General features: G+C 36.3%; 3 protein-coding genes and 1 long non-coding RNA gene across 5 annotated transcripts in view; 1 reads left to right on the forward strand and 3 right to left on the reverse strand.

The window, feature by feature from the left end:
* kcnip1b (Kv channel interacting protein 1 b) overlaps positions 1 to 2,416 on the reverse strand; it is a 46,270-nt gene extending 43,854 nt beyond the window's left edge. The window contains exon 1 of the mRNA XM_056247837.1: positions 1,651 to 2,416. Within this exon, the coding sequence (XP_056103812.1) occupies positions 1,651 to 1,738 (88 nt within the window). The 5' untranslated portion in view covers positions 1,739 to 2,416. The remainder of the gene's footprint in view (positions 1 to 1,650) is intronic.
* The window catches only part of LOC130082920 (uncharacterized), a 49,737-nt gene extending 28,759 nt beyond the window's left edge, over positions 1 to 20,978 (forward strand). Inside the window, exon 2 of the long non-coding RNA XR_008806801.1 lies at positions 20,883 to 20,978. This is a non-coding gene — a long non-coding RNA (uncharacterized LOC130082920). The remainder of the gene's footprint in view (positions 1 to 20,882) is intronic.
* LOC130082919 (nucleophosmin-like) lies at positions 13,780 to 16,820 on the reverse strand. The gene is made up of 10 exons (XM_056247841.1): positions 16,712 to 16,820; positions 15,413 to 15,492; positions 15,186 to 15,305; positions 14,988 to 15,081; positions 14,760 to 14,872; positions 14,636 to 14,685; positions 14,500 to 14,560; positions 14,329 to 14,406; positions 14,106 to 14,228; positions 13,780 to 13,907 (listed from the first exon to the last, which is right to left on the reverse strand). The coding sequence occupies exons 1-10, from the start codon at positions 16,749 to 16,751 to the stop codon at positions 13,788 to 13,790; spliced, it is 879 nt and encodes a 292-aa protein (XP_056103816.1). The 5' UTR covers positions 16,752 to 16,820; the 3' UTR covers positions 13,780 to 13,787.
* LOC130082917 (Kv channel-interacting protein 1-like) overlaps positions 18,262 to 24,994 on the reverse strand; it is a 50,921-nt gene continuing 44,188 nt past the window's right edge. For both annotated transcript variants that reach the window (XM_056247839.1, XM_056247840.1), the window contains exons 2-8: positions 22,199 to 22,323; positions 20,525 to 20,594; positions 20,361 to 20,431; positions 20,160 to 20,267; positions 19,959 to 20,063; positions 19,070 to 19,132; positions 18,262 to 18,625 (exon numbers count right to left, since the gene is read on the reverse strand). In XM_056247839.1, the coding sequence (XP_056103814.1) occupies positions 18,578 to 18,625; positions 19,070 to 19,132; positions 19,959 to 20,063; positions 20,160 to 20,267; positions 20,361 to 20,431; positions 20,525 to 20,594; positions 22,199 to 22,323 (590 nt within the window). In that variant the 3' untranslated portion in view covers positions 18,262 to 18,577. The remainder of the gene's footprint in view (positions 18,626 to 19,069; positions 19,133 to 19,958; positions 20,064 to 20,159; positions 20,268 to 20,360; positions 20,432 to 20,524; positions 20,595 to 22,198; positions 22,324 to 24,994) is intronic.

The following is a 24,994-nucleotide window of genomic DNA, read 5'->3' on the forward strand; positions in this document are numbered from 1 at the left end:
CATTTTTATTTTTTCGAATTAAAATTATATATATTCTATTAAAAATGATATTCCACTTTGATGTATCCTTATAAATAATCTATTCTACTCTATTAAACATTATTTTTATTGGGTTTAAACTATTCTTCTCTTTAGATATTTTAGCTTCTAGTTTATTAAAGATTTTACTCTATTCTGTTATTCTGTTCTACTTGGTAAAATATTCTATTGTATTCTGCTAAAGCATAAGTATATTGTATTGCAATGTTTCTAACAAAACTTTTAGCAGTTCCTTTGGGGGGGAAAGATTATATTGTTGTCTGCTACTATATTTTACTTGCACAGCCTAAGATAACAACACTAAGATAAAGTCAGTGCACACAAGTACAAAGTATTTGAGTCACCGCTTCCTTTCACAGCTTTAGCGCTCTCTGGGTTTATTTCCATACTGTGTTGCTATAGTGGTCTAGAGAGAGCGTTTTAGATTCTATACGGTCTCTCCAAATCTTCAATATCCTCTTTAAATTAACTTCCTACTCCCCTGTGTATAGGAAGAGTATCTATCAGTGAGGAAGATCTAATGAAGGAGTGGAGAGATAGCGGGGTTCAGCCAGGTTCAGTAACAGCAGATAAACAGCCACTGCTTGGTTACAGCATCTCCACGGGCTCCGGCGGCACAGAGATCAACCATGCAGTGCTTTTTCTGCTGACACTCGAGAAAAAAAAGAGATAAGAGAGATGAAAGAGAGTAAAGAATACCACTGGCAAACAAAGTGCCCAGACTCTTTTTTAAAGGAAAAAATGTGATAAAAGGATGATTTTCTAAGACCTAAAGGAGGTGGAAATGTGTGCTGATGAAAGAATCCAGGTGAAGCATAAAAGAGTGAGTCAATGAAACTCCATCCTAACATTGGCGTATTTTTCTATTTGGCGCTATTATACAAGCTAAAAAAAAATAGACAAAAACATTATAAATGAATACAGGTAGACACTTAACACATTTCTGTGGTTGGTGTTGTTTTAAAATATGATTCTAAATTGCTCCTATCCCATAAATAATACCATTTTCAATAGCAAAATTATTCTCTACAAACAGAGGAAAAAGGAAGAAATCTTTTAAAAAAAAATCTTTGCATTACATATTTTACAATAAATAAAATATTAAAAACATTATATTGAAAATAATATTAACATAAAATCTTAAATATACTATAAACAAAAATATCATATAATGTAAAATAATTTTTGTATATAGGCCTAGTAAATATAATAGCAATATTAATGACAAATTCTTTCTAATAAATACAATATTAAAGTTTATACTGAATATAATGACTAAAATTACGAATAAAATATTGAATATAATATAAAAAAACTATAAATATAACATTAAAATACAATTTTATTGTGAATATAATAGCAATATTAATGACAAATTCTTACTAATAAATACAATATTAAAGTGTATGTTAATGACTAATATTACAAATAAAATATTGCATATAACATTAAAAATAAATACTTAAAAAATCATATAGAATCTAATATTACAGTAAAGTCTTTATATTAAATATAATATAAAAAGCAAAAACTTTGTTTGTCCCAACTAACCTTTACTCAACCTTTCAAAACAAGCTTGTTTCCCTTTTTCTTTTAATGAAGGCGTCTTACCTTTACTGAGGGTTCCTGAGACAAGCCTCTGAAGGGACTGAATGAGCTTTAGCACCCCCTGTCTGCAGCGGCTGGTACAGCCAGCCATGATGAGAGAGAACCCGAGGGTGCACAGAAAGCCCCTGCAACAGCCCAAACACAGCACAGAGCTGCTTTCACCAGCGGTGCTCACAGACGAGGCGCACGTCCCATACGAGCCTCTCTGTGGACTCCAGAGTGCTTCTCACGTCACAGTCTCCCACGTTTAGTCCCACAAGAGCTGCGCTTTAACCAATGGGTACCAAGTCCGAGAATGAGATGACCAGGATGCCCTCCGTCCAGACAACACACACAGCTTTCGCCCACTCTCACTCACACAAACACACACAAGACGCTCACAAAGTGCCTGAACCTGTTTTTCCTCTGCCTCTGTGCCAACTGTTTAAAAGGAGAGTTGCTGAAACAGCCGAGTGCTGATGTGCAAAAGTTCGAGAAGGAAAAGTTGGTGAGCGCTGCAGGCTCAAAGCTCAGAGACCGACCCGATGAATTATTAAGCGGATGGCAAGAGCCCGCTGCTGTGCTACACGAACTAAGAACTGCTCGAAGGAAGTGGAGTGTCCATGGAGACAAAAGAGTGGCTTTCCTTTTCTTTCACGCTGCTTCTGGTTACGCCTCTGTCTCTCTCTTCCTCTGGTTGTATGTGTGTGTGAGAGTGTGGTGTGTGTTGTGGCTAAAAGTCGTTGGTCTGCTGCAGTGTTTCCGACTGCTCTGTGCTGCTGGACAGATCCCTGCAGCATAAAATAAGAGACAAGTGCTCTCTCTCTCTCTCTCTCTCTCTCTCTCTCTCTCTCTCTCTCTCTCTCTCTCTCTCTCTCTCTCTCTCTCTCTCTCTCTCTCTCTCTCTCTCTCTCTCTCTCTCTCTCTCTCTCTCTCTCTCTCTCTCACAGAAAGCATTTCTTGCACACCTCTCTCACTCTCGCTTTGTCATAGTTAAAATATAGTAGAATAGATAGAATGGATCATTAAAGATAATCTATAATAAACTATTTATCTTTCGCTGTATTCTATTCTATTAGTTTATGTTCCATTCTATTCTATAATTTTCAATTATATTCTACTCTATTCTGTTGAAGATTATATTTCATTACAAACTATTTTTCCATTAGTGTCTATTATATTAAAGGGGGACCTATTATGCAAAATTCAATTTAACATGGTGTTTGAACATAAATGTGTGTCGGCAGTGTGTGTACACAACCATAATGATAAAAATGCACCCATTCGTCTTTGTTTAAAGGGGTCATATAATGCCATTTTTGTACAAGCTAATATGATTCTTTAGGGTCTAAATTAAAAGTTTGTAATATACTTTAATTAAAAATTCTCATTAGTATTGTAAGAAAACACTTATTTTACCTGGTCAAAAACAGCTCTGTTTCAGCACGCCGTTTCAGTGCATATGACTTTAAATGATAATGAGCTTTGCTCTCCCCGCCTCTCTGTTCTGTGCGTACACCGTTTGTAACACAATAACACAATAACCATAACGCGTTGTTCATTATAGACGTGGGATTATGAATTATATTGAGAACGTCGTACATAGAAAACATGCCGTAATGTACCCTGAGTGTAAACCTTAGCCGCATTCATCGTGAAGCGTGCAAGCGATTTGCAAATATTAATATAAAGTTTAATAAAACGTTACACTCACTTCAGTTCTTCTGGAGGTTCAGCAGGAACACGAATAGCTGGTACCGATCCTTTTTTCATGAGCAGCTTCTTAGCAAAACCAGCTTTATACTGACCCTCGTTTATAAAGCAGTCTGCTGAGAAATGATTCGCGCAAACATGAAAGCATTGACGTTGCTCGTGGGGAATATTCCCTTCGAAAACAAACTCAGCCACTGCGTCTTCAGCGGTTCGGATTTAGGAACATTAAAATGACTGCTGTGTTCCTTATTGCACCCAAGAACAGAACACCACAATCGCTTAGACGCCATTCTGCTCATAGACAGTGCTCCAGCATATCAACAATGACCGCGCCGGTCCGCACGGACTATGATTGACAGCTCGCTCACGAGCGAGGGCGGGTCTGTGTTGAAACGCTGCTGTCAATCAACAATCGTGGGAGGGGCGTCCGAGCGTGTGACGTCACACGGTCGAACCATAGGGGTCGAACGGGTTGATTTGAGGCAGGGGAAAACATACAAGGAGATTAAAACAAAAACACTGGATGGATTTTTATCATTATATAATGGTTGTGTACAGGCACTGCCAACACACATTTCAGTACAATCAACTTGTAAAAGTGCATGTACCATTATATGACCCCTTTAATCCCCATAAATCATGTCTCAGAACAAGCGTTTGCAGATTGTAGCTTTTGTGATGTCACAAATGCTTAGGCTCTGCCCATGACTGCTGACAGACTCTGCCCTATTAGTATAGACCCGCCCCGAGTGAGCTGTACACAGTCCCACATGTTTATCTTCTCGCCACAGCATTTAACAGCAGCATTCAAGTAAGAAATGAATTCTTATTAAAGCTATAATAAAGTTATTCAATCAAGACCAGTGAGGGACTTTCTGTTTTTTCTTTTGTTGTTTGATTCATATTATCAGCATATATTAGCCTGGGAAAACCCAGACAACTTCCGGCAAATTTGGATTTGCTCTGAAAGTTAGTCTGGCAAAGAGCTCATTCAAGCCCATTTCCAATCCGTCGAAATCGAGGCACCAATCAGAAACGTTGGGGCGGGTTTACACGATGGCGACAGCGCTGGGATTTTGAAGCAGATTTTGTAGCCTACATTACAAAGATGGATGCCGCCGTCGAACATCACTCATTCGAATCAGCTATCGCGTCTGTTTTAAGCGATTTGAACGTTTCCTTTTTGTTAAAAACCGAGCAAAGAACAACACTCTGAGATGTCTCTCATACGTCATCTCCTTCATCGCTCTGATTGGTTTTAGGTCTATCCGCGATGTCCGTTCACTGTAAAAAGTAATACCTAGATCTAACTTATAAAAAGTGAGGCAAGTGGCTGCATTGGATGTTTTATGTTGATTCAACTTGCAGCCTTTTTTAAGTATATTGAACACTTTAACATTACTTTATACAAACGCAATAAAATCAAGTTGAGTTAACTAATAGTACTAGTATTACTCCGTTAGATAAACCTACTTTTCTTGGTACAGGTAACTTATTTATGGGTTGCTACAAGTAACCTGTACTCATTTTAATTAGGTTTTATGAACTTTATTTTCTTAGTAAAATTAAATTAATCATATGTGAATAAACATTTTAATATATATTTTTTAATTGTCAATAACAATTACAAATTCAATTGAACAAGAAAAAGATGAGAAGATAGATTGAAGACAATATTCAATTTATTCAATGTCAACCAGTGTCACTTTTAACAGTGACTACAAAACAGCAGATAAATGTGGCCGCACATGTACACTCTAATATAAAACAAACACTGTAGAAGTGTATTTTCAACCTGTTCTGAACAGTACAGTGAAATATCCAAACTGCCCAATCTGAAATGTTTGGATCAAGGTAAATGTGAGCCATAACATCACATTGTATCACACTGGAACTGCAATGTCAAAAATGACATGATGATGGTTTAGGACGCACAGGGTCCAATCCTACAAAAAGCCTCTGATATATCTCAAGTATACACCAGTTTTGAGGGATACTTGAAGTCGAGAGCATAGGTAAGTTCAAACAGGAGGCAGCATGCTTTCGACAGGTTTGGCACACCTCTGACCACGGGCTGTCCTTATATGATAATCCCAATCGTGTCGGGGTGATGGCACATGTACATTTTCAGTGGGCAACTCCCAAGCTCAGCGTGCACCTCTGTTTCAGCCCGACTCTATTGGTGGAGACAAAAAAGAAACAAGAGTTTGGTCAGACAAATAGGAAATGAGATGAATATAGCAGACAGGTAGAAGAGATAAGACACAAAGTCCAAATTGTACTTTTGTTGCTAAAGGTGGTGGATACAAGATGGATACTGTGACTAGAACATGTGACCAGAGTGAAGTCTACCATGACAATGCCATAGAGTGTGGGTACTAAAATATCATGATCTACTCTAGCATTAGTGTTGTATTTTTCTGGTTCAAAGCATTCATTACAATAAAACAAATGCAATTGTCCTTGCCTGTACCTGATTGGTCATCACATTACTGTTAATTAAGCTACAGAGTTTAAATATCTTTCAAGAGCAAACGTAATCACCCCATATCATCACAATATTAATAAACCCACTAAGCAAAATTATGTCCAAAAGACATCTTTTCAACGTCTTTGTCACAATGACGTACATTGAAAAGACGTCCACTGAGGAGCCAGAATGAAAGTTTTTACGACTTTTTTTGAGGTGTTCTGTAATGAAACTAGTTCAGATGTGGACAATGTGGACAATTTTCAACATCATTTAAGGTCTCATTTGGACAATTTATACTTATTCTAGACCAAATAAACACTCTCAGGATATATTAAATTAAAACTCACATTTATTTCAATGTAATTTCCATGTGTAATTGCAAAGCAATTCACAGACAGTGAAGTTTCTTTTCATGATTTTTGGACAAACACGCACTGACACCTTTAGACAGCTTAGCATCTGTAGTTTATATATTTGGATCGTGAGAGAAATCAGATTCGAACCAGGGACCTTAAGCTGCCTGCCCTAAGTAGACAGTAATGATTTCATGATTTTTGGACAAACACACACTGTCTGTGAGTTGCTTTGCAATTAGAAATTACGTTGAAATAAACATGAGTTTTAATTTAATGCATCCTGAAAGTGTTTATTTGGTCCAGAAACAGTTTAAATTGTCTAAATGAGACATTAAATTACATAAAATATGTCCACATCTGAACTAGTTTTTAACCTTGTATGGAGGTTCCCTGAACGTCTATTGGACTTACAGAACACGTATAATCTGATCAAATTGTAATTGAATCTATTCTGAAGTTTGTCTTACCTGGATGTGAAGCTCGAAGACCCCAGGTAACAAAAGTGCTTGGGTATCTAAAGACCAGGAAAATGTTAGATGTTAGAAATAAGGTTAAAAAATCAGTTGTAAATGTAACTTCTTTAAGTAATAGGTTAGAAATAGTTTAAAAATCTAGACCAAAAATCTGTCATTAATTGACTATGCAGCATTAAAATAACGTGGATCAAATCTCTAAAATCAGACAGACTACTAAACATACATCTCTACAGTCTAATCTGTGCATCTGCTTTAGTAATGCAAAAGTATAATAACATAATCTCGGAGTCCTGTCAAAGACACACAACACACAAAACAAAGTGTTGTCCATAAAACACCACATCTTACTTTCCCTTATTTACCCGCACAACTATTGCCTGAAGGCTCGAAATTGCGACCGTTTCGATCGCATATGATCCCAAAATTTAATCTGTGCAATCTAAAAATATAACTGAGGACATTTGTGCAACTAATTATTACATACGTAACTTGTATGTGTTTTTAAACACTGCTGTTGTCTGCCGATCGACCACACTGTGCAGCCATCTTAGCTTACCATGTGTGCAGGATAGCTAGCTATACAATTAGCAAACCTAACCTCAGCTCCCTAGTGGAGTAAGCGATTTTGCGTGACTTTAGTTTACATCACCAGTCATTCGGCTAAATTTGCTCAACTTACCGTGTTAATCAGACCCTGAAATTCAGATCCGCTGCAGCGACCAAACAGTTGAAGTGCCGAGGAAGATATTGCATCTGCCTGGAGTCCCCGCCAGTGAAAAAGGGATAATGCCAACTAATAAAATTTAAAATATTTACGTTTGATGAACACACCTGTCACATCGACAGCTGCTCAAATAAATTGTGCATTGTCAACTCACTTTTATAACATTTATTGTACACAACAACCACATACAAATAACTACCCAAATAAATTGCATGGGTTTTATTTAAAATATATTATTATATAAAAACTGATATATTTTAAGTAAAGAGGAAGTATTTTGATACTTTTTTGTATAAAACCAATAAAATAAACTAGATTACAAATATTTAAAATATATAAAACCTACTTTGTGGGTGTAGCACTTTTTACAGTGTTGGTGACGCCCCTCTGGAAATGATTTGTCTATGACGCTTTGCCAGACCATAACTCAGTTACAACTGAGAATGGTCTGGTTTTAACCAGGCTAAGCATATATAGCAGATACTGTATATTACGCTGCTGTCACTTTAATACACAGATCTAATACACATGTGATTTCTTTACTTGCTGTTTACGTCCATAAACATAACCGACTGTTTATGTGAACTTTGTGTGTTTTTGACATAACCTTGTATGTATTTGACAGTTTAAGCGCAATAAGACGTGAAAGAGAACTTAGTTTAATACTCATGGGATGCACCATCTGACATCCAGGTTCGGATGTGTGCGTTCAGAAAACCATATATCAGAAGTTAGACAGATATGGGTTTAAAACGCATGCAGATAATAAACTTTCATGATGAAGAACTGCAATGTCAAGTGAGCGTGACCGCGATGGAGATGATAATCAAGATTAAACAGATGTTTTAGTTTTTGGCATAGTATTGAGCTGTAAACGCTCCGCCCTCTTCTGGAAAGCGTGGCGGAGAGCAGCAGCTCAGTTGCATTTAAAGATACATGCACGAAAACAGCATGTTTTCCCTTCCGCTCAAAAATGGCCATTTACAACATAATAAATTATTTGTGGGGTATTTTGAGCTGAGATTTCACAGACACATTCTGGGGACAACTGAGACGTATATTACATCTTGTAAATTGGGGCACATAGGTCCCCTTTAAAGTTTCTAGTCTGTTCTATTTTACTTTTTTTTTTTTAAATTATATTTATTAAATACTCTATTTTATTCTGCTTTTTTTTAAGATATTCTATTCTATTAACGTTTCTACTATATTCTATTGAATTTCCTTATAACTTTTTTCTACTATACACCATCAAATATTATATTCTATTAAATGTTATTCTATTCTGCGCTATTGTTTTAGATTTTATTTGTTTTAATGTTTCTATTCTGTTAAAGATTATATTATATAAAAAACTGTATTCTTTTGCTGTATTCTAACAGATTATATTAGTTTCTGTTCCATTCTATTCTATAACTTCCCATTATTTTCTAATCTATTCTGTAAAAGATTATATTTCATTTTTTTACATTCTATGCTAGCCTCTATTATATTATAAAGTTTATATTCTGTACTATTTTACTCATCTGTTTGATTATATTTATTAATATTCTATTTTATTCTGCTTTATTTTCCTAGATTTCATTCTATTAAAGTTTCTACTAAATTCAATTGAATTATACTTTATAATTTTCCATTCTACTGTTAAAGATTATATTCAGAATATCAATATCATTTTGCTAGGTAAAATATTGCTTGTTTGAAATATATTTTTTCCAACCCCAAAATTCCCACGAACAACCCACTCCAACCTCTTACCCTCATTTGTCATCCTTGCCCTAACTGAGGGGAATCCAAAATAGTCAGACAGAATACGAGGAAAGTGAGAGAGAAAGAGGGAAGAGGTAATGAGAAGTGACAGCTCTGATAGATGGCAGGATGATGCCGGAGGAATGAGACGGATAAAGTTAAGAGGAAATACGAAGGAAAGATGCAATGCATTTTCTCTGGAAAAGTATTCTCTAGAGAAAAAGACCCTGGTAATATCACATGTGTCTCCACAAGGGTTTCAGAAGAGATTTCAACAATGTCTCAAACTGTGCTCAGATGTGCCAAGATACCAAAGTCTGCAAAGTAAGAGATCTGAAATATGAACTTTTCTCATGTCCAAACTATGTGCAATGAAATCCACCTTATTTGAATCTTTATACTGTACATGTCAACAACTGTTTAATTTTTATTTGTATTCCTTCTAAGGACACATCTGAAACAAAGCTGAGACCTGAGAGCTCCTTGGAAACCATAACCTCTATGCGGTAGAATTTACCTTTAGGCATAAAGCGATTTTTTTTTTTAATGTCACTCTAAATATAACAGTAATGTGATAATTGACTATTTGTTTCTTTGTTTGAAACCTTTCTTTTAGTGGGAGGTTTGTAAAGCATGTCCCCAGAGCAGATGCTTCTTATTCTATTAGACATGCTCAGAAAAGACCTTTTATGTCCTGTGCTGCATATTGAAATATTTTTGGACTATGTGGGTGGAAGTGCAAAGTGGATCGAGAGCAGCAAGACAGAGTGAGAGTTTTGTATTTATTGATTAGGAGATTTACATAAGAATTTAGACTTTAGTCTCCAGTTTTCCTTTTGTATTTCAGTTCTGCTTCTGCAAGATTCTGAATCTTTTATGTGCACAGATGAAACTATAAAAGAAGTTATATTCCTACCTAAAACAATAAAGAAAAATATGTTATCATTATCACATACCGGTAATTATGAAGTAACGTGCAGTAAAACTGTGCAGTAAAATTCAGTGGTCACAATATGCAATAGTCAGTAAAGCATTTCAGAATGCTTGTGTTTGTGTGTTTTATGTTGTAAGAGAGCAGCAGGATTCATTCAAATCAGGAGTATCAGTTCACAACAGCTGCAGTGAGGTTCAGTCATACAGAGATGTGCTTCAACTCTGCAGGTTTAACACCCCTATTTCTGCAAGCTGCTGGATGCATTTGATGCAGTCAAATTGCATTTGAAGAGGAAAACAATGATATATTCAGAAAAAAAGCATGTTACACATAAATATATGTGGATAATGGCTTCATAATGCATTCTTATGTTATGAGTATTGTGTTCTTAAAGGGATAGTTAGCCCAAAAATTAAAATTTGCTGTTAATGTAATCACCCTCAGGCCATCCAAGATGAGTATGTATGAATATGTAAATTTTCATTTTTTGAACTATCCCTTTTAACTGTTTATATGAATACATCTTGAATTGGGAGACCAATATCTAGAACAGGGCAATTAATTCTAATAATAATAATGATAATAATTTGTTACATTTATATAGCGCTTTTCAGGGTACTCAAAGCGCTTCACATATGGAAGGGGGAATCTCCTCAACCACCACCAATATGACATAATTTAATATAGTAATGTAAAAATCTGAAGACTATTTAATATTGCTGTTTAATAAAAAGTGTAAATTATATAATAATTTTAACTAAAACGTACAAAATAAAGCGGAATCTAAATATGTAGACCCAATAGGCACAATACCCTTTGGCGCATAAAGTCCACTGTAGTGGGCAGATGTATTTTCTGTCACAGAAAAAAATGTACAAGAAAAATATTATTAAAATCTGGATAAAAGTATTTGCAACATCTTATTGCTCATTGCATTTTTACAATGGGGTAATATTGTTGTTAAGAGTTTACACAACACAAGGAAGCTTGATTTAAATTGTTTAATTAAATTGAAAAAAGTAGCACAAATAAATACAATAGAATAAAGATACAAATAAAGACAAATAAAGAGAAATGTTTTTCAATGGGTCTAACTTCATATAGGCCTACAGAAACTGAATAAAGTAATCAAATGGAAAATAACACTGGGTAGTATTTTAGTCCTGAATAAATTAAATATATATAGGCTATTAATCCTGATTCCTTTAACTTAAAGCTATATTTTGTTGTTTTGACAACTAAATTAATGAGCTAGTGCACGGATCCTGTGTTCATTATACTGGCATGCGTTTTATGCTTATTAAAAGACAAAACCGACTATGTTTAGAGTATACTCACGAAGACCGAAATTGACACAATTTTGCGTGTTAAAGCAATATAATCCGCGAAAAATATCTTTTGTTACTGGCCAGCTGTTTTTGAGGCGGATTCTCTATGAATGTGCGCATAGAAAATCATCTCAGAGAGCGCGAGCACTGATTAGTTTAAAATCGCTTGAATGTTTAAACTTGCAAGACTTAAAAAGACGTGCAAATGGTAAACTTCAGTCACGATGCACTGCTGGCCCGATTGTGCAAGTGAATATTCCGTCATGTCCCGACTCCTAAACGCGAGTGTGTATTATCGCCGCAGCGCTTGATGCTTGCCTTGCACAACACATTTTGAGAGAAGAGAGATAGAAGACGCGGCACGCTGAACACTCACGCTGTTTGTGAAATTGCGCCTGGCAGATAGTTGTTAAAAGAATTATTTGATTTTATAATCTGTGTGGATTACGATTGCGGGAATTTCCTGCATTATAAATGGGAGACCTGTGGGAATTATTAGAATTATGCGCAATACCCGCAATCCCGCGCCGAAATTCGAGCCCTGAAATTTAATTATCAATCACATCGAAACATTTTACAATCCTACTAGCCCTTTATTTAGATTAAAACCATTCTCATTAATTTGGTGAGGAACATAGCGGTTTGAGCAGCATTTGCAGACGCTGTCATGCTGTTGGCCATATGCACTGCAGCAGACGCATATTGCAGTATTAAGGCTAACGATTAATCGATTAATTGATCGTTAATTTAAACGACGATCGATCATGGGAATTTGTGAAAATTGACATCCCTAATTCAAGCGCACTTACCTATGGACTAAACACGTACTGCGTATGCCGTCACAGTTTTCACGTTTTGAAGTTTACACAGAGATAACCATATCATTTTTCAAAAACCTACTTCAAAGTTTGCGTACTCAGGCCACCAAAACGCTGTTGTGGCAAATGCACGGCCAGAACACATTAAAAGTTTCAAGTTCAAAATGGTGTTGTGTAAGCGGCCCCTACGTTAATAACTAATGATTTTTACAACTAAAATTAATCAAAAACTCACTTAAGCAAGACACCGACTTTCTTCTAGAGCTTCTGTACAGCCAAAAACAATCTTTTTTGCATTATTTTCCTGTTATCACTGTAAAACTGCTTTGAAACAATCTGTATTGTAAATGAAGGTGACTTGACACTGCAGGTTAAATGCACTCGACACCTCTGAGCTGCATTAAACAGTAAATGCCACTTCGTGATTCCTCTGCATTGCAAAGATGAATTTTGTTGATACTGAATTAATTTGATTGGTAACAGCCCTATTGTCTCCTATAGAGATGCACCGATTACAATTTTCAAGGCCGATTCCGATTTTCATTGAGTTTGACCTGCCGATACCGATTTTAGCCGATTCCGATTTTATTGTTTTCTAACCAGTTTTTTATTTTCAATAACACAAATATTTATTTTCTATATATATATATATATATATTTTTTTTTTATAAAACACCATATACTTTTACCCAAACTGAATAATAAAAACAAGTTTAAATGGGTAAATTTTCTATAAAGACTCTTCATTTTAATTTCTGACATAGCCTACTCCAGTTCTTGTTAAAACACACTAGACATGCAAATTCTGTGCATTTTGGGCACTTTTTGTGAGAAATCATTTATTTTGACCATCAAAAGTGTGCTTTAACTTTAATTGAGCGTGAGCTGCGCAGCAAAAATAGACTCTGCGCCGAAACCCGCGCTTCACTGCTGCTCACGTGACACTCCTGCTCGACGCTCACGCGCTGCTCCTGCTCCCGGTGTGAATGCACTCGTTGATTAACATGCATGGCGAAAAAAATGTGCGCCGCTCACGCTTGCGGTGTGAAACGGCCGTAATTCACAAGGTTTCCTACATGTGCGTTCCGTGTGCACGTGTGATGTTGCGTGATGTTAATCATGCGCCGCCTGAGTGCATTTTGACCGGCATAAAATCGCCATATGTCAGACTGACCGGCCGGTCATGGCCGATCACGTGAAAATCGGCCAATTCCGCTCACCAGCCAATCAATCGGTGCATCTCTAGTCTCTTATTATTGTAACTGAATTTATTGATTAAATGTAAGAATTTGACACAAAAGATGCATTTATTTAATAATAAAACAAAAAAAAAAGCTTTTATAAAAGGTAAAAATGCCCATAAAAGGTAAAAATCTATTTAAAAATGGCTATTTATCCGTGTAAAATACCAGAACTGGCACATTCCACAGATAAGAATCCATGAACCGCATTATTATACCCCTTTTTAAGGCTGCAACATGTATTAAAACCATTTAAAAACAAATATCTGAAAAACTTGGTGGTGGCCAACATTTGAATTTCAATTGAATTGAACAATAACGATAATTAAAAAAAAAATCTTTGATAATCTTATGTTTTTGACACAAAGTCAAAGAAAAACAGCAATACACATACCTTTGCATCAGTGGCTTTGAAGCAGTTCTTCACAAAGTTCTCAAACTTTGGCTGTAGTTTTGGTAGTGATACACCCTACAAAAAAAAATATATATATATATATAAAAAAGGAAATTACCTTGTTGAAAGTGACATCTTCAGGTATGATTATTTTGTCAAGAATACCATGCATCAACTACACCGTATTCCATTGAGGTGCGGAATGTTTTTTTTTACCACATACACCATCTCATTGTGACTACTTATGCAGAGAGGACGTCAGGGAAAACGCACCTTTTCTACACTTGCCATCATCTTGGCCTTGATCTCTGGGACAGTGAAAACCCGTGGCGTCTGTGGCGTTTTGGGCGACTGTACTTTCTTGTCACCCTTGTTGTTCTTTTCTGGAGTCTTGAGCTGTGAGAGCATAATATCAAATCAATGAGAAAAGAAACGTCAGCAAATGCTGCAACTCAAGACTTGACAATTTTCTTTAAGGAGAAAGAGAGATGCTAACCTGCTTGGCAGGTGTATTGGGCTTGGGTCCTTTCCCATTCTGTGCAGGGGTCTGTGCTTTGGATGGGGTCTTCTTTACCTGACAGAACAATGGGAAAATATGAAATAAGCATTTCTGATCACACTTTTACACATTCTACAAGATTTAAGGGGTCTGGGTAACTCGTCTGACCTTTACAGGCGACTCTTCAAAGCTTTCTTCCTCTTCATCGTCATCCTCATCATCTTCATCCCTGGAAGGGAAGGTAAAATGTTACTATTTTATTTTGAAAAGCTGGCGTTTCTAAAACACTGAAGACAACACTCACTCATCATCGTCGTCATCATCTTCATCCTCTTCCTCCAACTTAATTTTTTTCTATGAAAGATAGTTAAATTAGCCACAAAATCAAATCATCATAATAAATCCTATAGATTAATTTGAGAGCTTACAGAAAGCTTCGGAGTCAATGACGCTGGCCTCTTTTTGCCTGTTGTCAATGTCTCTTCTTCTTCCTCCTCCTCCTCCTCCTCCTCTTCGTCAAAGGACTGGTCTCCTCCCATGACTGACAGAAGGAAGATTCCAATAAGAAATTTACTGAGGCTTCCCGAAGCAGTTTTTTATGCGTTTATCTGAGACAACAGTTAATAATCATAGACCAAGTATTATCAAGTACTCACTGACGAGATGCTGTCCACTAATGTGAACTGGACCGGAACCAGAGCGTAGACGGAACACAACAGGTGGAGTGATCTCAAACCCAACTAGAGACACCTGAGATTCAAACACATGTTTAGTTAAAAATCAACCACAGCAATTCCAGATTAACTCAAGCCCAACCAAAAGGAGTGTGAAATGACATGACTGATTCTGCTTACACTGGGGAGGGTGGAAGGCCTGAGTGTGGCCAGAACTGCTTTGACCTTCTGACCCTCTGAATCCTGCCCTTCAATCTCCACAACGTTCAGCTCATCTTTTGTTGCGGGATCGACACAGGCCTGCAGGAACAGGAACAAATGCCTTAAGTATGACATTTAAATGTTAATAAAACTTTGAGGACCATTTAAAAGAAGCCCAGAGAGGTCTGACAGCAAACGTAACATACCATTCTGACTGATAACTGATGATCAAAATCATCATCCTCTGGGTTAAAACTGACATCCTTGCCTGCCTTGAGTTCACAACCTGTAAAAACAAACAAAAAGTTTGTTTAAAATAAAAAAAGGCATCAATACATCTTTTGTATTGGGTAGTGTAACTAACTTCAGAGAACCAGTACTTTTGATAAACTCAAAACCAATTCAGTGATTCATTTCAGTCGACACGTGGTCCATGACGCACGCTTCTTGGTTTAATGAGCCAGTGAATCGCTAGGTCTGATAAAACTCGATTGGTGAAAATCATTCCGCACGTACGTTTTGAGAACGGATTCGTTGATGGTCTAAATCCAAAGAATATCAAAATGATTTCTAGCCGTCATTTCACTGCATGGCACGTTGCACCGGTTGTATTTGAGAATATTTCAAACAGGATTTTACCGCAACATAACTGACTTTAAATGTGGAAGTCCACGTGGCGAGGCTTGTGAGATGCTCCATCATGTTAAAATTTCATTTTACTAAAGACCTGACAATGCAGACAAAATGCTTAAATCGGGGCTGCGTTTCCCCAAACCATCGCACGTTTAAGTAAGTTAACGTTAGATACTAGAGATCATTCATTGGCAACGTTACCAATAGTTTAGAACTGGTGTAATTCGAGCAAATATGTTGTCAGGAAAACAAACGGAAAAAACAAGACTACATAATGAACATCCATTAACTTATTGCCTATAACGAAGAATACAACTTGAATTTTCAGTAGCAAGCGAAATTTACACACAATGCGTTGTCTCATCTAACACGTGTAACGTTAGTAGAGTGACGCCATTTTGGAGCCCCAAGGCCAGTCCACGTGTTTAAGAGAGCGCGTGCAGGGAGACATCAGCTGTGCTGTGAGGGTTCCGTTTTCGTTGCTTTAATGCATTTAATTCAGAAGATTATTTCGAATTTGATCATAAAAGCTGTCAGGGTTAACTGCTGACTAACCTTATGAAATCATAATCTTATGCTAATCGATTAGGCTAGCTAAGTTAGCCAATTCATGCTGCACACGTGCTTTAGTTTGTCACTCCAAATCGAGGGATTTAAGCAATATAATACGCTGTAGTTACAGCAGTTAAAACACCAACCTGTGCTTTTAAGCAATTTTGAGTCTGATAATATAACTTGGGTTAGCTGACAAGCTACCACACTACGCCATCTTCAGTTTTCTTAACTTAAAAATGCACATTGTCACGTTTACGTACTATACGTGTGATCTAATAGACTATGACACAGAACGGATCAAGGTAAGTATTACATACCGTATAAGAAGGTTTGGGGACCCATTTGTTCGAGATCCATCTCTGTAGGTTATGTGTGTCTGTACTAGGCTGAACTGTGTCGCGACTCGAACTCCAGTGCGGGATGGACACACTAACCCACATTGAGTAAACCACGCCCATTATGGGACGGTCCTCCAGTCCAGCCAATCAATGAACTCCATAGACAGAGACTCATAGGGTATGATTTATATGTAGGCAACTGTAGACAGAGCATGAGATTTATCCAAGTGAAAGATTTAAATGTAATATATTACACTCTCGAACTCTGTGCATTGGAAAAAGAATGCACATTTAGTTTACTTTTTGTTTCAATTAAAATTTGCCAAAGCCTTGGAATTTATTTATTTATTATTATATATTTTTTGGAGGTGTGATGATTAGAATTGGATGTGATATTACCACGTAACAGATTAATACCAAATTATGTAGTTTGATATAGGACACATTTATTTACTTAGTTATTTTTAATTAACAAGGCAATTTATTTTGCTATCCTTTATTACACACTAATATTTATCCTTAATTCACTGCCGTTCATAACACATTTTTGTTGGGTCACAACCCACCAGTTGAGAACTGTTGATCTATTCTGTTCTCCATTTCATAAAATATCAAATTCACAGTGAAACACTTTAATAAACAACATAGTTGATTAACATTAAACATTTAATGATTTTGAGACGTCATAATAAAGTTTTTTAAAAAATAATAATTATAATGATGCACTATAAATGGATGTCATTCATGCTTTCCAGCACTTACATAAAAAATAATAATAATAACCCAACAGACTGAACCCAGCATTTAAGTTTGAAAAATAAACCCAACCTTTTTAAGAGTATAATAAAAAAAACACAGCTGAATATTATTCCACAAACATTTTAATCAGTTTTGACTGAGATTTGAATTGCACAGCATATGTCTGATATTTAGTTTTCACAGTTTGTATTCTCCTCACTGGACATTTCCTCATGTGGCACCATACTTGCCATTATATACAGCTTATATTTCTTACGACTCACCCTGACCACTCGACTTCTATATATATTCTAAATATTCCCCCCCCCCCCTTTATTTTATATAAGTAATCTGGGTTTTTGTTGTTTTGTCCTTCTTGAAGGTATTAGAGTATCCAGGGCCTAGATTGTCAGTCTCTTACTCCTCACAGAGTTAACACTTAACTTCTGTCCCACCTTATTCACTATGATCTGGTATGGCTTGACAAGTACTGAGACAGATAGACATAAGCAGACGGACTGGAAACAGCAATTATTAACAAACAACTCTGACAACACAAGACACGGAAATCAACATCCAATTGAGTATTCCTCAAACCCCATAAAACATAAATAGATATTTTGAAGGCCAAGATTATTTCAAGCAACTCATAGGGAACACATCTGCTGGTTTTTATCATGCAAGCTCTTTTGGCAAGAAAGCAAGCAAAAGAGGCTGTATTTGCAGTCCCAGTACACCAAGAGTCCTGAGCTCTAGGGTCAAGCAAACGAAAAAAAAAGTTTGAGACTGGCGTTCGTTTTCACAGGAAGAAGGGTGTTGATCATCGCACAATGCTTTTCAAACATGTAGTCTTCTGTGGCTGGATCAAGGTGGATTCTGGGCTGATATAGTTTCCCAAAACACCAGCAAAAGACAACATTAAATATGTTATAAGGTTTGAAAAGAGAGAGAAAAAACGAACCCTAAAGACTCGCAGATTCCCTCAGGCCATTATATTCCCCCAGAACTCAGTCCAGTGAAATATAACACATTTAAATATAAAATCCCCATCTTGCTTTCTTTTCCCCACTCTCTGTTTTGTTCTTTTCTTCTTCTGGTTGATCTTTTCTACATCACATTTTCAAAGAGCTGCATGGATCTCATCATATTTTCATCCTGGTGAGAAAAAGAGAAACTTTTAGATGTAGTTCACCTGTTTGACCACACCGAGGCACCATACTCTTTTCAGTTAAACTGGATCACATTGCATGAACATTGCAGAGGATTTACATGTGGCTTTTCACGTGAATTTTTTGCTTTACTTTCATAGTATTTTTTTTTTCTAGCATCAATGGGGTAGGCCTACATCAACTCACTGACTGGTTACCGACATTCTTCAAAATATCTTATTTTGTGTTCAGCAGAAGAATGAAATTCATACTTTTTGAATTTTGAAACAACTTGAGGGTGAGTAGGTTAAATGAGTTTCATTTTCAGAATTGTCATCTTTAAGTGAACTATTTCTTTAAGCCATGAATAATTCGTATGGTTCTGAATTCACCTTAAGACTAAGGCAAATGTAAAACAGCTGAAATCACTTAGCATGTAATGTGAACATACCTCCTGACAGGCAATGACAAACTCCTCCAATGTTACAACTCCATCTTTGTTTTTGTCCATTTTCTGTAGGAGAGAGATCATTTATTTAAGTTGCTCTGTCATTTTTGCTGTAAAAATCAAGCACAGGGATGGGTAAATATCACTATTCATAATGTACAGTTAACCGCAAAATTGAAAGAAAGGAATGTATCAATTATTAATTAGGAAATTAAGTCTATATGTATTTTGAACCATGCACATTTTAGTATCTAGTAAGATTAATCTGAGTATGGAGTTAAAAAAAAGAGCCTTTATGTTGCTAAAATATGCTTGTATGTGTGTATAGTAGTGGCTAAAAGTGATGTCATGAGGGGATATTTGATTTTAATGTTAGATTAAATTAAACCATCAAAATATGAAGAAAATATTTTAGATTTAAAAATAATAACATATATTTTAAATATGAGGGACGAACAAAACGCTAAACTTAAGGTATTTGGCAAAAAAGGCAAACTACATGCTACATGTTTTATTTTATTATGCAAAACATTGCATAGAAAAACAAAAAGACCACAGAAAAAAAAGTAATTGACTACAACATAATCCGTTATACATTTTTGTTGGTTCTTTCTTGTTTTTGCATATGTAAAAAAAAAAAAATGATTATGACAGCTTGGCCAGAAATTATGTCTGCACAATTTGGCATGTTTCATCACAAAGCAAACAATTGACTCCAAGCACAATTACACAATATGCTTAAACAAATTTAATAGTATATTTGAATAAAGAGTGAAGATGTCAATTTTCCTAGGCCGGACATCAGTTTTGGCCAGATACATTTTTTTCCCATTTTGTTTTAAAATATGACCTGCATGTTTAAATATTCACCAAATAATGACTTATTACTGACCTCAAAGAAGGTATCCACATGCTGCTTCGGTACATCCCCTTTTAAAGCTGGATACGTGTACTTCCCCATCATGTCATAGATGGCCCTCACTATCTCCGTCATTTCCTGTGAGGTACATGAACATTGAGTTAGTTACTGAATTATGATAATTATTATTATAGTTAATACATTATTATAATTGCCTTTTTAATTATGACATACCTCCCTATTTATAAATCCATCTCTGTTAATGTCATATAGATGAAATGTCCATTCTAGTTTATCTCGGACGGTCCCCCGCAGCAGAGTAGAAAGTCCCATCACAAAGTCCTGAGAGAGAGCGAGAAAATAAATCCTGTGTGCAATGTCACATAAATATTATGTTCATATCTTATGCTCATATCTCATCTCATATCTTCATACCTCAAACTTTATGGATCCATTATTTCTGCTGTCGAACGCATTGAAGAGATAATGTGCATACGTGCTGGCATCTGGAACAGCGGTGACAACAGATGAAAACATTAGACATTTAAGATTCCCTGAAATGTATCGTAAGAAGCATGTAAGGATTTTACATCAAGTACCTCCATGTGGAAAAAACTGTGCATAAATGTGTTTAAATGTCTCTTCATTCACCACTCCACTTGGACACTCCTGAAGGTGGAAAAACACTTCATATTATTGGCTTGAGACTGATTCCTGCATATGCAAATTGGATATGATAACTTGAGCTCTGCAGACTTTTTTGTTAAAGGAGTAGTTCACTTTTAAAAAAACTTTTGCTGATAATTTACACACCCCCATGTCATCCAAGATGTCCATGTCTTTCTTTCTTCAATCGAAAAGAAATTAAGGTTTTTGATGAAAACATTCCAGGATTTTTCTCCATATAATGCACTTTACTGGGCACCAAACGGTCCAAGGTCCAAAAGACAGTTTCAGTGCAAACTGCAAACTGTTCAAAGGGCTTTAAACGATTCCAGACGATGAATAAGGGTCTTATCAAGCGAAACGATCGGTCATTTAAAAAATAAATAACAAAGTTTAAGTTTTATAAGCTCAAATGCCCGCCTTGCTCTGTTCTGTGATGCACGTTCGTGACTCTCCTGTTCGAACTCGTTCATCAAAATGAACAAATCTTTTTTCGAGTCATTTGATCCATTTAACGACCGAAATGAACGAATTGACTCGGAAAAAGATTTGTTCATTTTGATGAACGAGTTCGAACAGGAGAGTTACACAGAACAGAGCAAGGCGAGCATGTGAGCTTATAAAACTTAAACGTTGTTATTTTTTTTTTAAATGAGCGATCGTTTCGCTTGATAAGACCCTTATTCATCGTCTGGTGTCATTTAAAACCATTTGAACAGTTTGCAGTTTGCACTGAAACTGTCATTTGGACCTTGAACCGTTTGGTGCCCAGTAAAGTGCATTATATGGAGAAAAATCCTGGAATGTTTTCATCAAAAACCTTAATTTCTTTTCGACTGAAGAAAGAAAGACATGGACATCTTGGATGACATGGGGGTGAGTAAATTATCAGCAAAAGTTTTTTTAAAAGTGAACTAATCCTTTAATATATCATATAATTTTAAAAATGGGTTACACTTCATTTTAAGGTCGACGTATTACAGTGTAATTATACATTAAGTACTGAATAATAATAATGAACTGTAGCTACTTAATATTGGGTTATGATTAGGGTTAGTTGCATATAATAATTTATAGTAATAATTACTAAGTAATTATTAAATACAATTATAATTAAATACAAGTAATGTGTAACAAGGACACAAAGTGCTCAAACAATTAGGTTGATGAGATGTACAAATAGTAGATGCACTGCCATAGAGAACTACGCTGTATATTTGGTAAAGCTTGTTTTAACGCAACAAATATGAGCTGCTGTGTGGGTGTTTTGCTGACTGTTTATGTGTGTGTCTACAGCGTGTGAAGGTTGGTATTGAAATATGACTAGCTGACTGTTGCTTTAGGCTAGCGCACAGTGATTAGTGACACGCTGGATAATGCAAAGAGGAACAATAAGAGTTTACAGAGTTTTAAAGACAGATGAGACGTGGCAAACAGGACCACAGGGAAAGTATATGCAGATGAGATGCGATGATTCATAAGAGAAGATATTGAGGCGTAAGGATGTATTACATAAACACTATAAGCTTGTGAAAACGCGTCAAAAGAAATTTGTGAAAAGTAAATGTGCTGATGTGGGATTGAAGGAGAAATGCTGGGGAACATACATTTTTGAAGCCTCTGTAAAGGACTTGTAGCTCTTGCTTGGTGAAGTTGGTCTGCGCCTCGAGCTGCTCGAGACCCTCCGGCCGATGGCTGACCATTGTCATCTCCAATTCATCATCCACCTTATCTAGAGAGAGAACATATTTTAGCGCCTTCAAATAGATTGAATGTATACTCTACACCCTTGCCTCATTTAGTATACGCTGTTCTATGAATATGCAAATTAGCCCCGCCTCCACTCACTCGCACCAACTCAGAGATCCACTCGTTCACGTGATTGGTTTGGATCTCATATGGAAATCTCATACTTGTAAATAATGTAAATAATTTGATAATAATTCATATTATTATATAATTTTTATTATATTTTCCAGGAAGTGATGATTTTGTTCTCCTGAACACATGGAATGGAAACTGTGCTTTATTTGCAAATGTTTTTGCGGTACTCAAATTGTTCACATAAGTTAAATTTGTAACTTTGGATGGAAACATGGCTAATGAGAGATCTGAAGCCAGAAGATAGAAAAGCAAGAAAAAAACAAGAAAACAAAACAAAAACAAGCATAAACATCAGTACAGGAACAAAAGTTGAAAAGATTTGATGATGGAGAAAATCCTGAGCAGTGATGCCCAAGTTGCTTATTTTCGAACTTACAAGTATCAGCGATTTACTTAAAACTCAGAGACGATCATGCTGATTTATGTCAATCTAAAGTTGTAAACACATTCGCGAAATTTCGCAGGCAACAAAGTTCTGTTGTTTGCATAGTGATGTATCCAGCATTGCTTACACAGAAGTCAGTTTTGTTGGTCGATGTAGCGGATCTGGTGACGAAACTGAACCCGTTGCAAAATCTGCATGGGGAATCTTTCTCCCTCACACAAATTTCCCAGTGGTAAATGTGAAATAACACCATTGTGGTATCAGTACTTAAAAAAGAACAGAGATGCAAACACTAGTTAACAACAACAATATTTAGATTAAACTAAAAATTAATAATCTTTAGCTTGTCTAAATGATAACTTTGTTTCTTCTCAAAGGGGTCATATAATGGTACATGCACTTTTGCAAGTTGATTGTACTGAAATTTGTGTTGGCAGTGCCTGTACACAACCATCATATAATGATAAAAATCCATCCAGTGGTTTTGTTTTAATCTCCTTATATGTTTTCCCCTGCCTCAAATTGAGCCGTTCGTTTTTGTGACGTCAATAAAACGGACGCCCCTCCCACGATTGTTGATTGACAGGAGTCAGCACAGGAGTTTCAACACAGACCCGCCCTCGCTCGTCCTGTCAATCATAGTCTGCGCGGATCGGCGCGGTCATTGTTGATATGCTGGAGCACTGTCTATGAGCAGAATGGCGTCTAAGCGATTGTGGTGTTCTGTTCTTGGGTGTAATAACGAACACAGCAGTCATTTTAATGTTCCTAAATCCGAACCGCTGAAGACGCAGTGGCTGAGTTTGTTTTCGAAGGGAATATTCCCCACGAGCAACGTCAATGCTCTCATGTTTGCGAGAATCATTTCTCACCAGACTGCTTTATAAACGAGGGTCAATATAAAGCTGTTTTTGCTGAGAAGCTGCACCTGAATAAAGGATCGGAACCTATTCGTCTTCCTGCTGAACCTTCAGAAGAACTAAAGTGAGTGTAACGTTTTATTAATCTTTATATTAATATTTATATAATCTTTGCAAATCGCCAGCTGCACGCTTCACGATGAATGCGTCGGTTTACACTCAGGGTACATTACAGCATGTTTTCTATGTACAATGTTCTCAATATAATTCATAATCCCACGTTTATAATGAACAACGCGTGGTTATTGTGTTATTGTGTTACAAACGGTGTATGCGCAGAACAGAGAGGCGGGGAGAGCAAAGCTCATGATCATTTAAAGTCATATGCACTGAAACGGCGTGCTGAAAACAGAGCTGTTTTTGACCAGGTAAAATAAGTGTTTTCTTACAATACTAATGAGAATTTTTAATTAAAGTATATTACAAACTTTTAATTTAGACCCTAAAGAATCATATTAGCTTGTACAAAAATGGCATTATATGACCCCTTCAATGCATTTGGTGAGATTACGAAAGCATCGTGGGATTGTTGTGGAGTCTATAGGAACACGATCACTGCGTCCAAAATCGCCTGCTGTATACTACATTTGGTTTGAAACTTACTTCACAGTCATTAAAGGGATACTCCACTTTTTTGGAAATAGGCTCATTTTAAAACTCCCCCAGAGTTAAACTGTTGAGTTTTACCGTTTTTTACCATTAGCATTTCTAAAAAAAAAAATGACCAAAGAGTTTCGATAAATATATCGAAACTCTTTAGTAATTTTTTTTTTAGAAATGCTAATGATCTTGTCCACTTCAATGATGTATGCTAAGCTATGCTAAAAGTGGTACCGCCAAAACCGGAGATCGGCTGAATGGATTCAAAAACGGTAAAACTCCGGGGAGTTTAATGAGCCTATTTCCAAAAAAAAGTGGAGTATCCCTTTAAAAAGGTATGTTCTATATAGTATAATGTACTGTGAATGAAATGTTGGCATTGTCATGTGACCTACAGTGTCAGTTGCAATGCTTCACAGTCATTCACAACTCCTCTCCCATGGCCTCATGGGATAGTAAAGGGTCCATCGAATGCACACTTCAGAATCTCACCAAATCCGGGTACTTTTCAAATATTGAGACATAGCCAAGCCTACTTCTACTGTTTTTCAGTAGGGAAGTATTCATTTTTCGATGCAGCGGCTGTTTCCCTTCGCAAAAACAGATGTGCTCGC

The sequence above is a fragment of the Rhinichthys klamathensis genome, unplaced genomic scaffold (genome assembly GCF_029890125.1).
Source record: "Rhinichthys klamathensis goyatoka isolate OS25496 unplaced genomic scaffold, OSU_Roscu_1.1 h1tg000050l_1, whole genome shotgun sequence".
NCBI lineage: Eukaryota > Metazoa > Chordata > Actinopteri > Cypriniformes > Leuciscidae > Rhinichthys > Rhinichthys klamathensis.

Excerpts from the sequence above, each read along its gene's own strand:
- LOC130082919 (XM_056247841.1), bottom strand. The coding sequence starts at position 16,751 with ATGGATCTCGAACAAATGGGTCCCCAAACCTTCTTATACG. Across the intron at positions 14,686-14,759 it reads CATTGACTCCGAAGCTTTCT|AAAAAAATTAAGTTGGAGGA; the intron begins GTAAGCTCTCAA and ends TATCTTTCATAG. Across the intron at positions 14,229-14,328 it reads CCAATACACCTGCCAAGCAG|CTCAAGACTCCAGAAAAGAA; the intron begins GTTAGCATCTCT and ends ATGCTCTCACAG.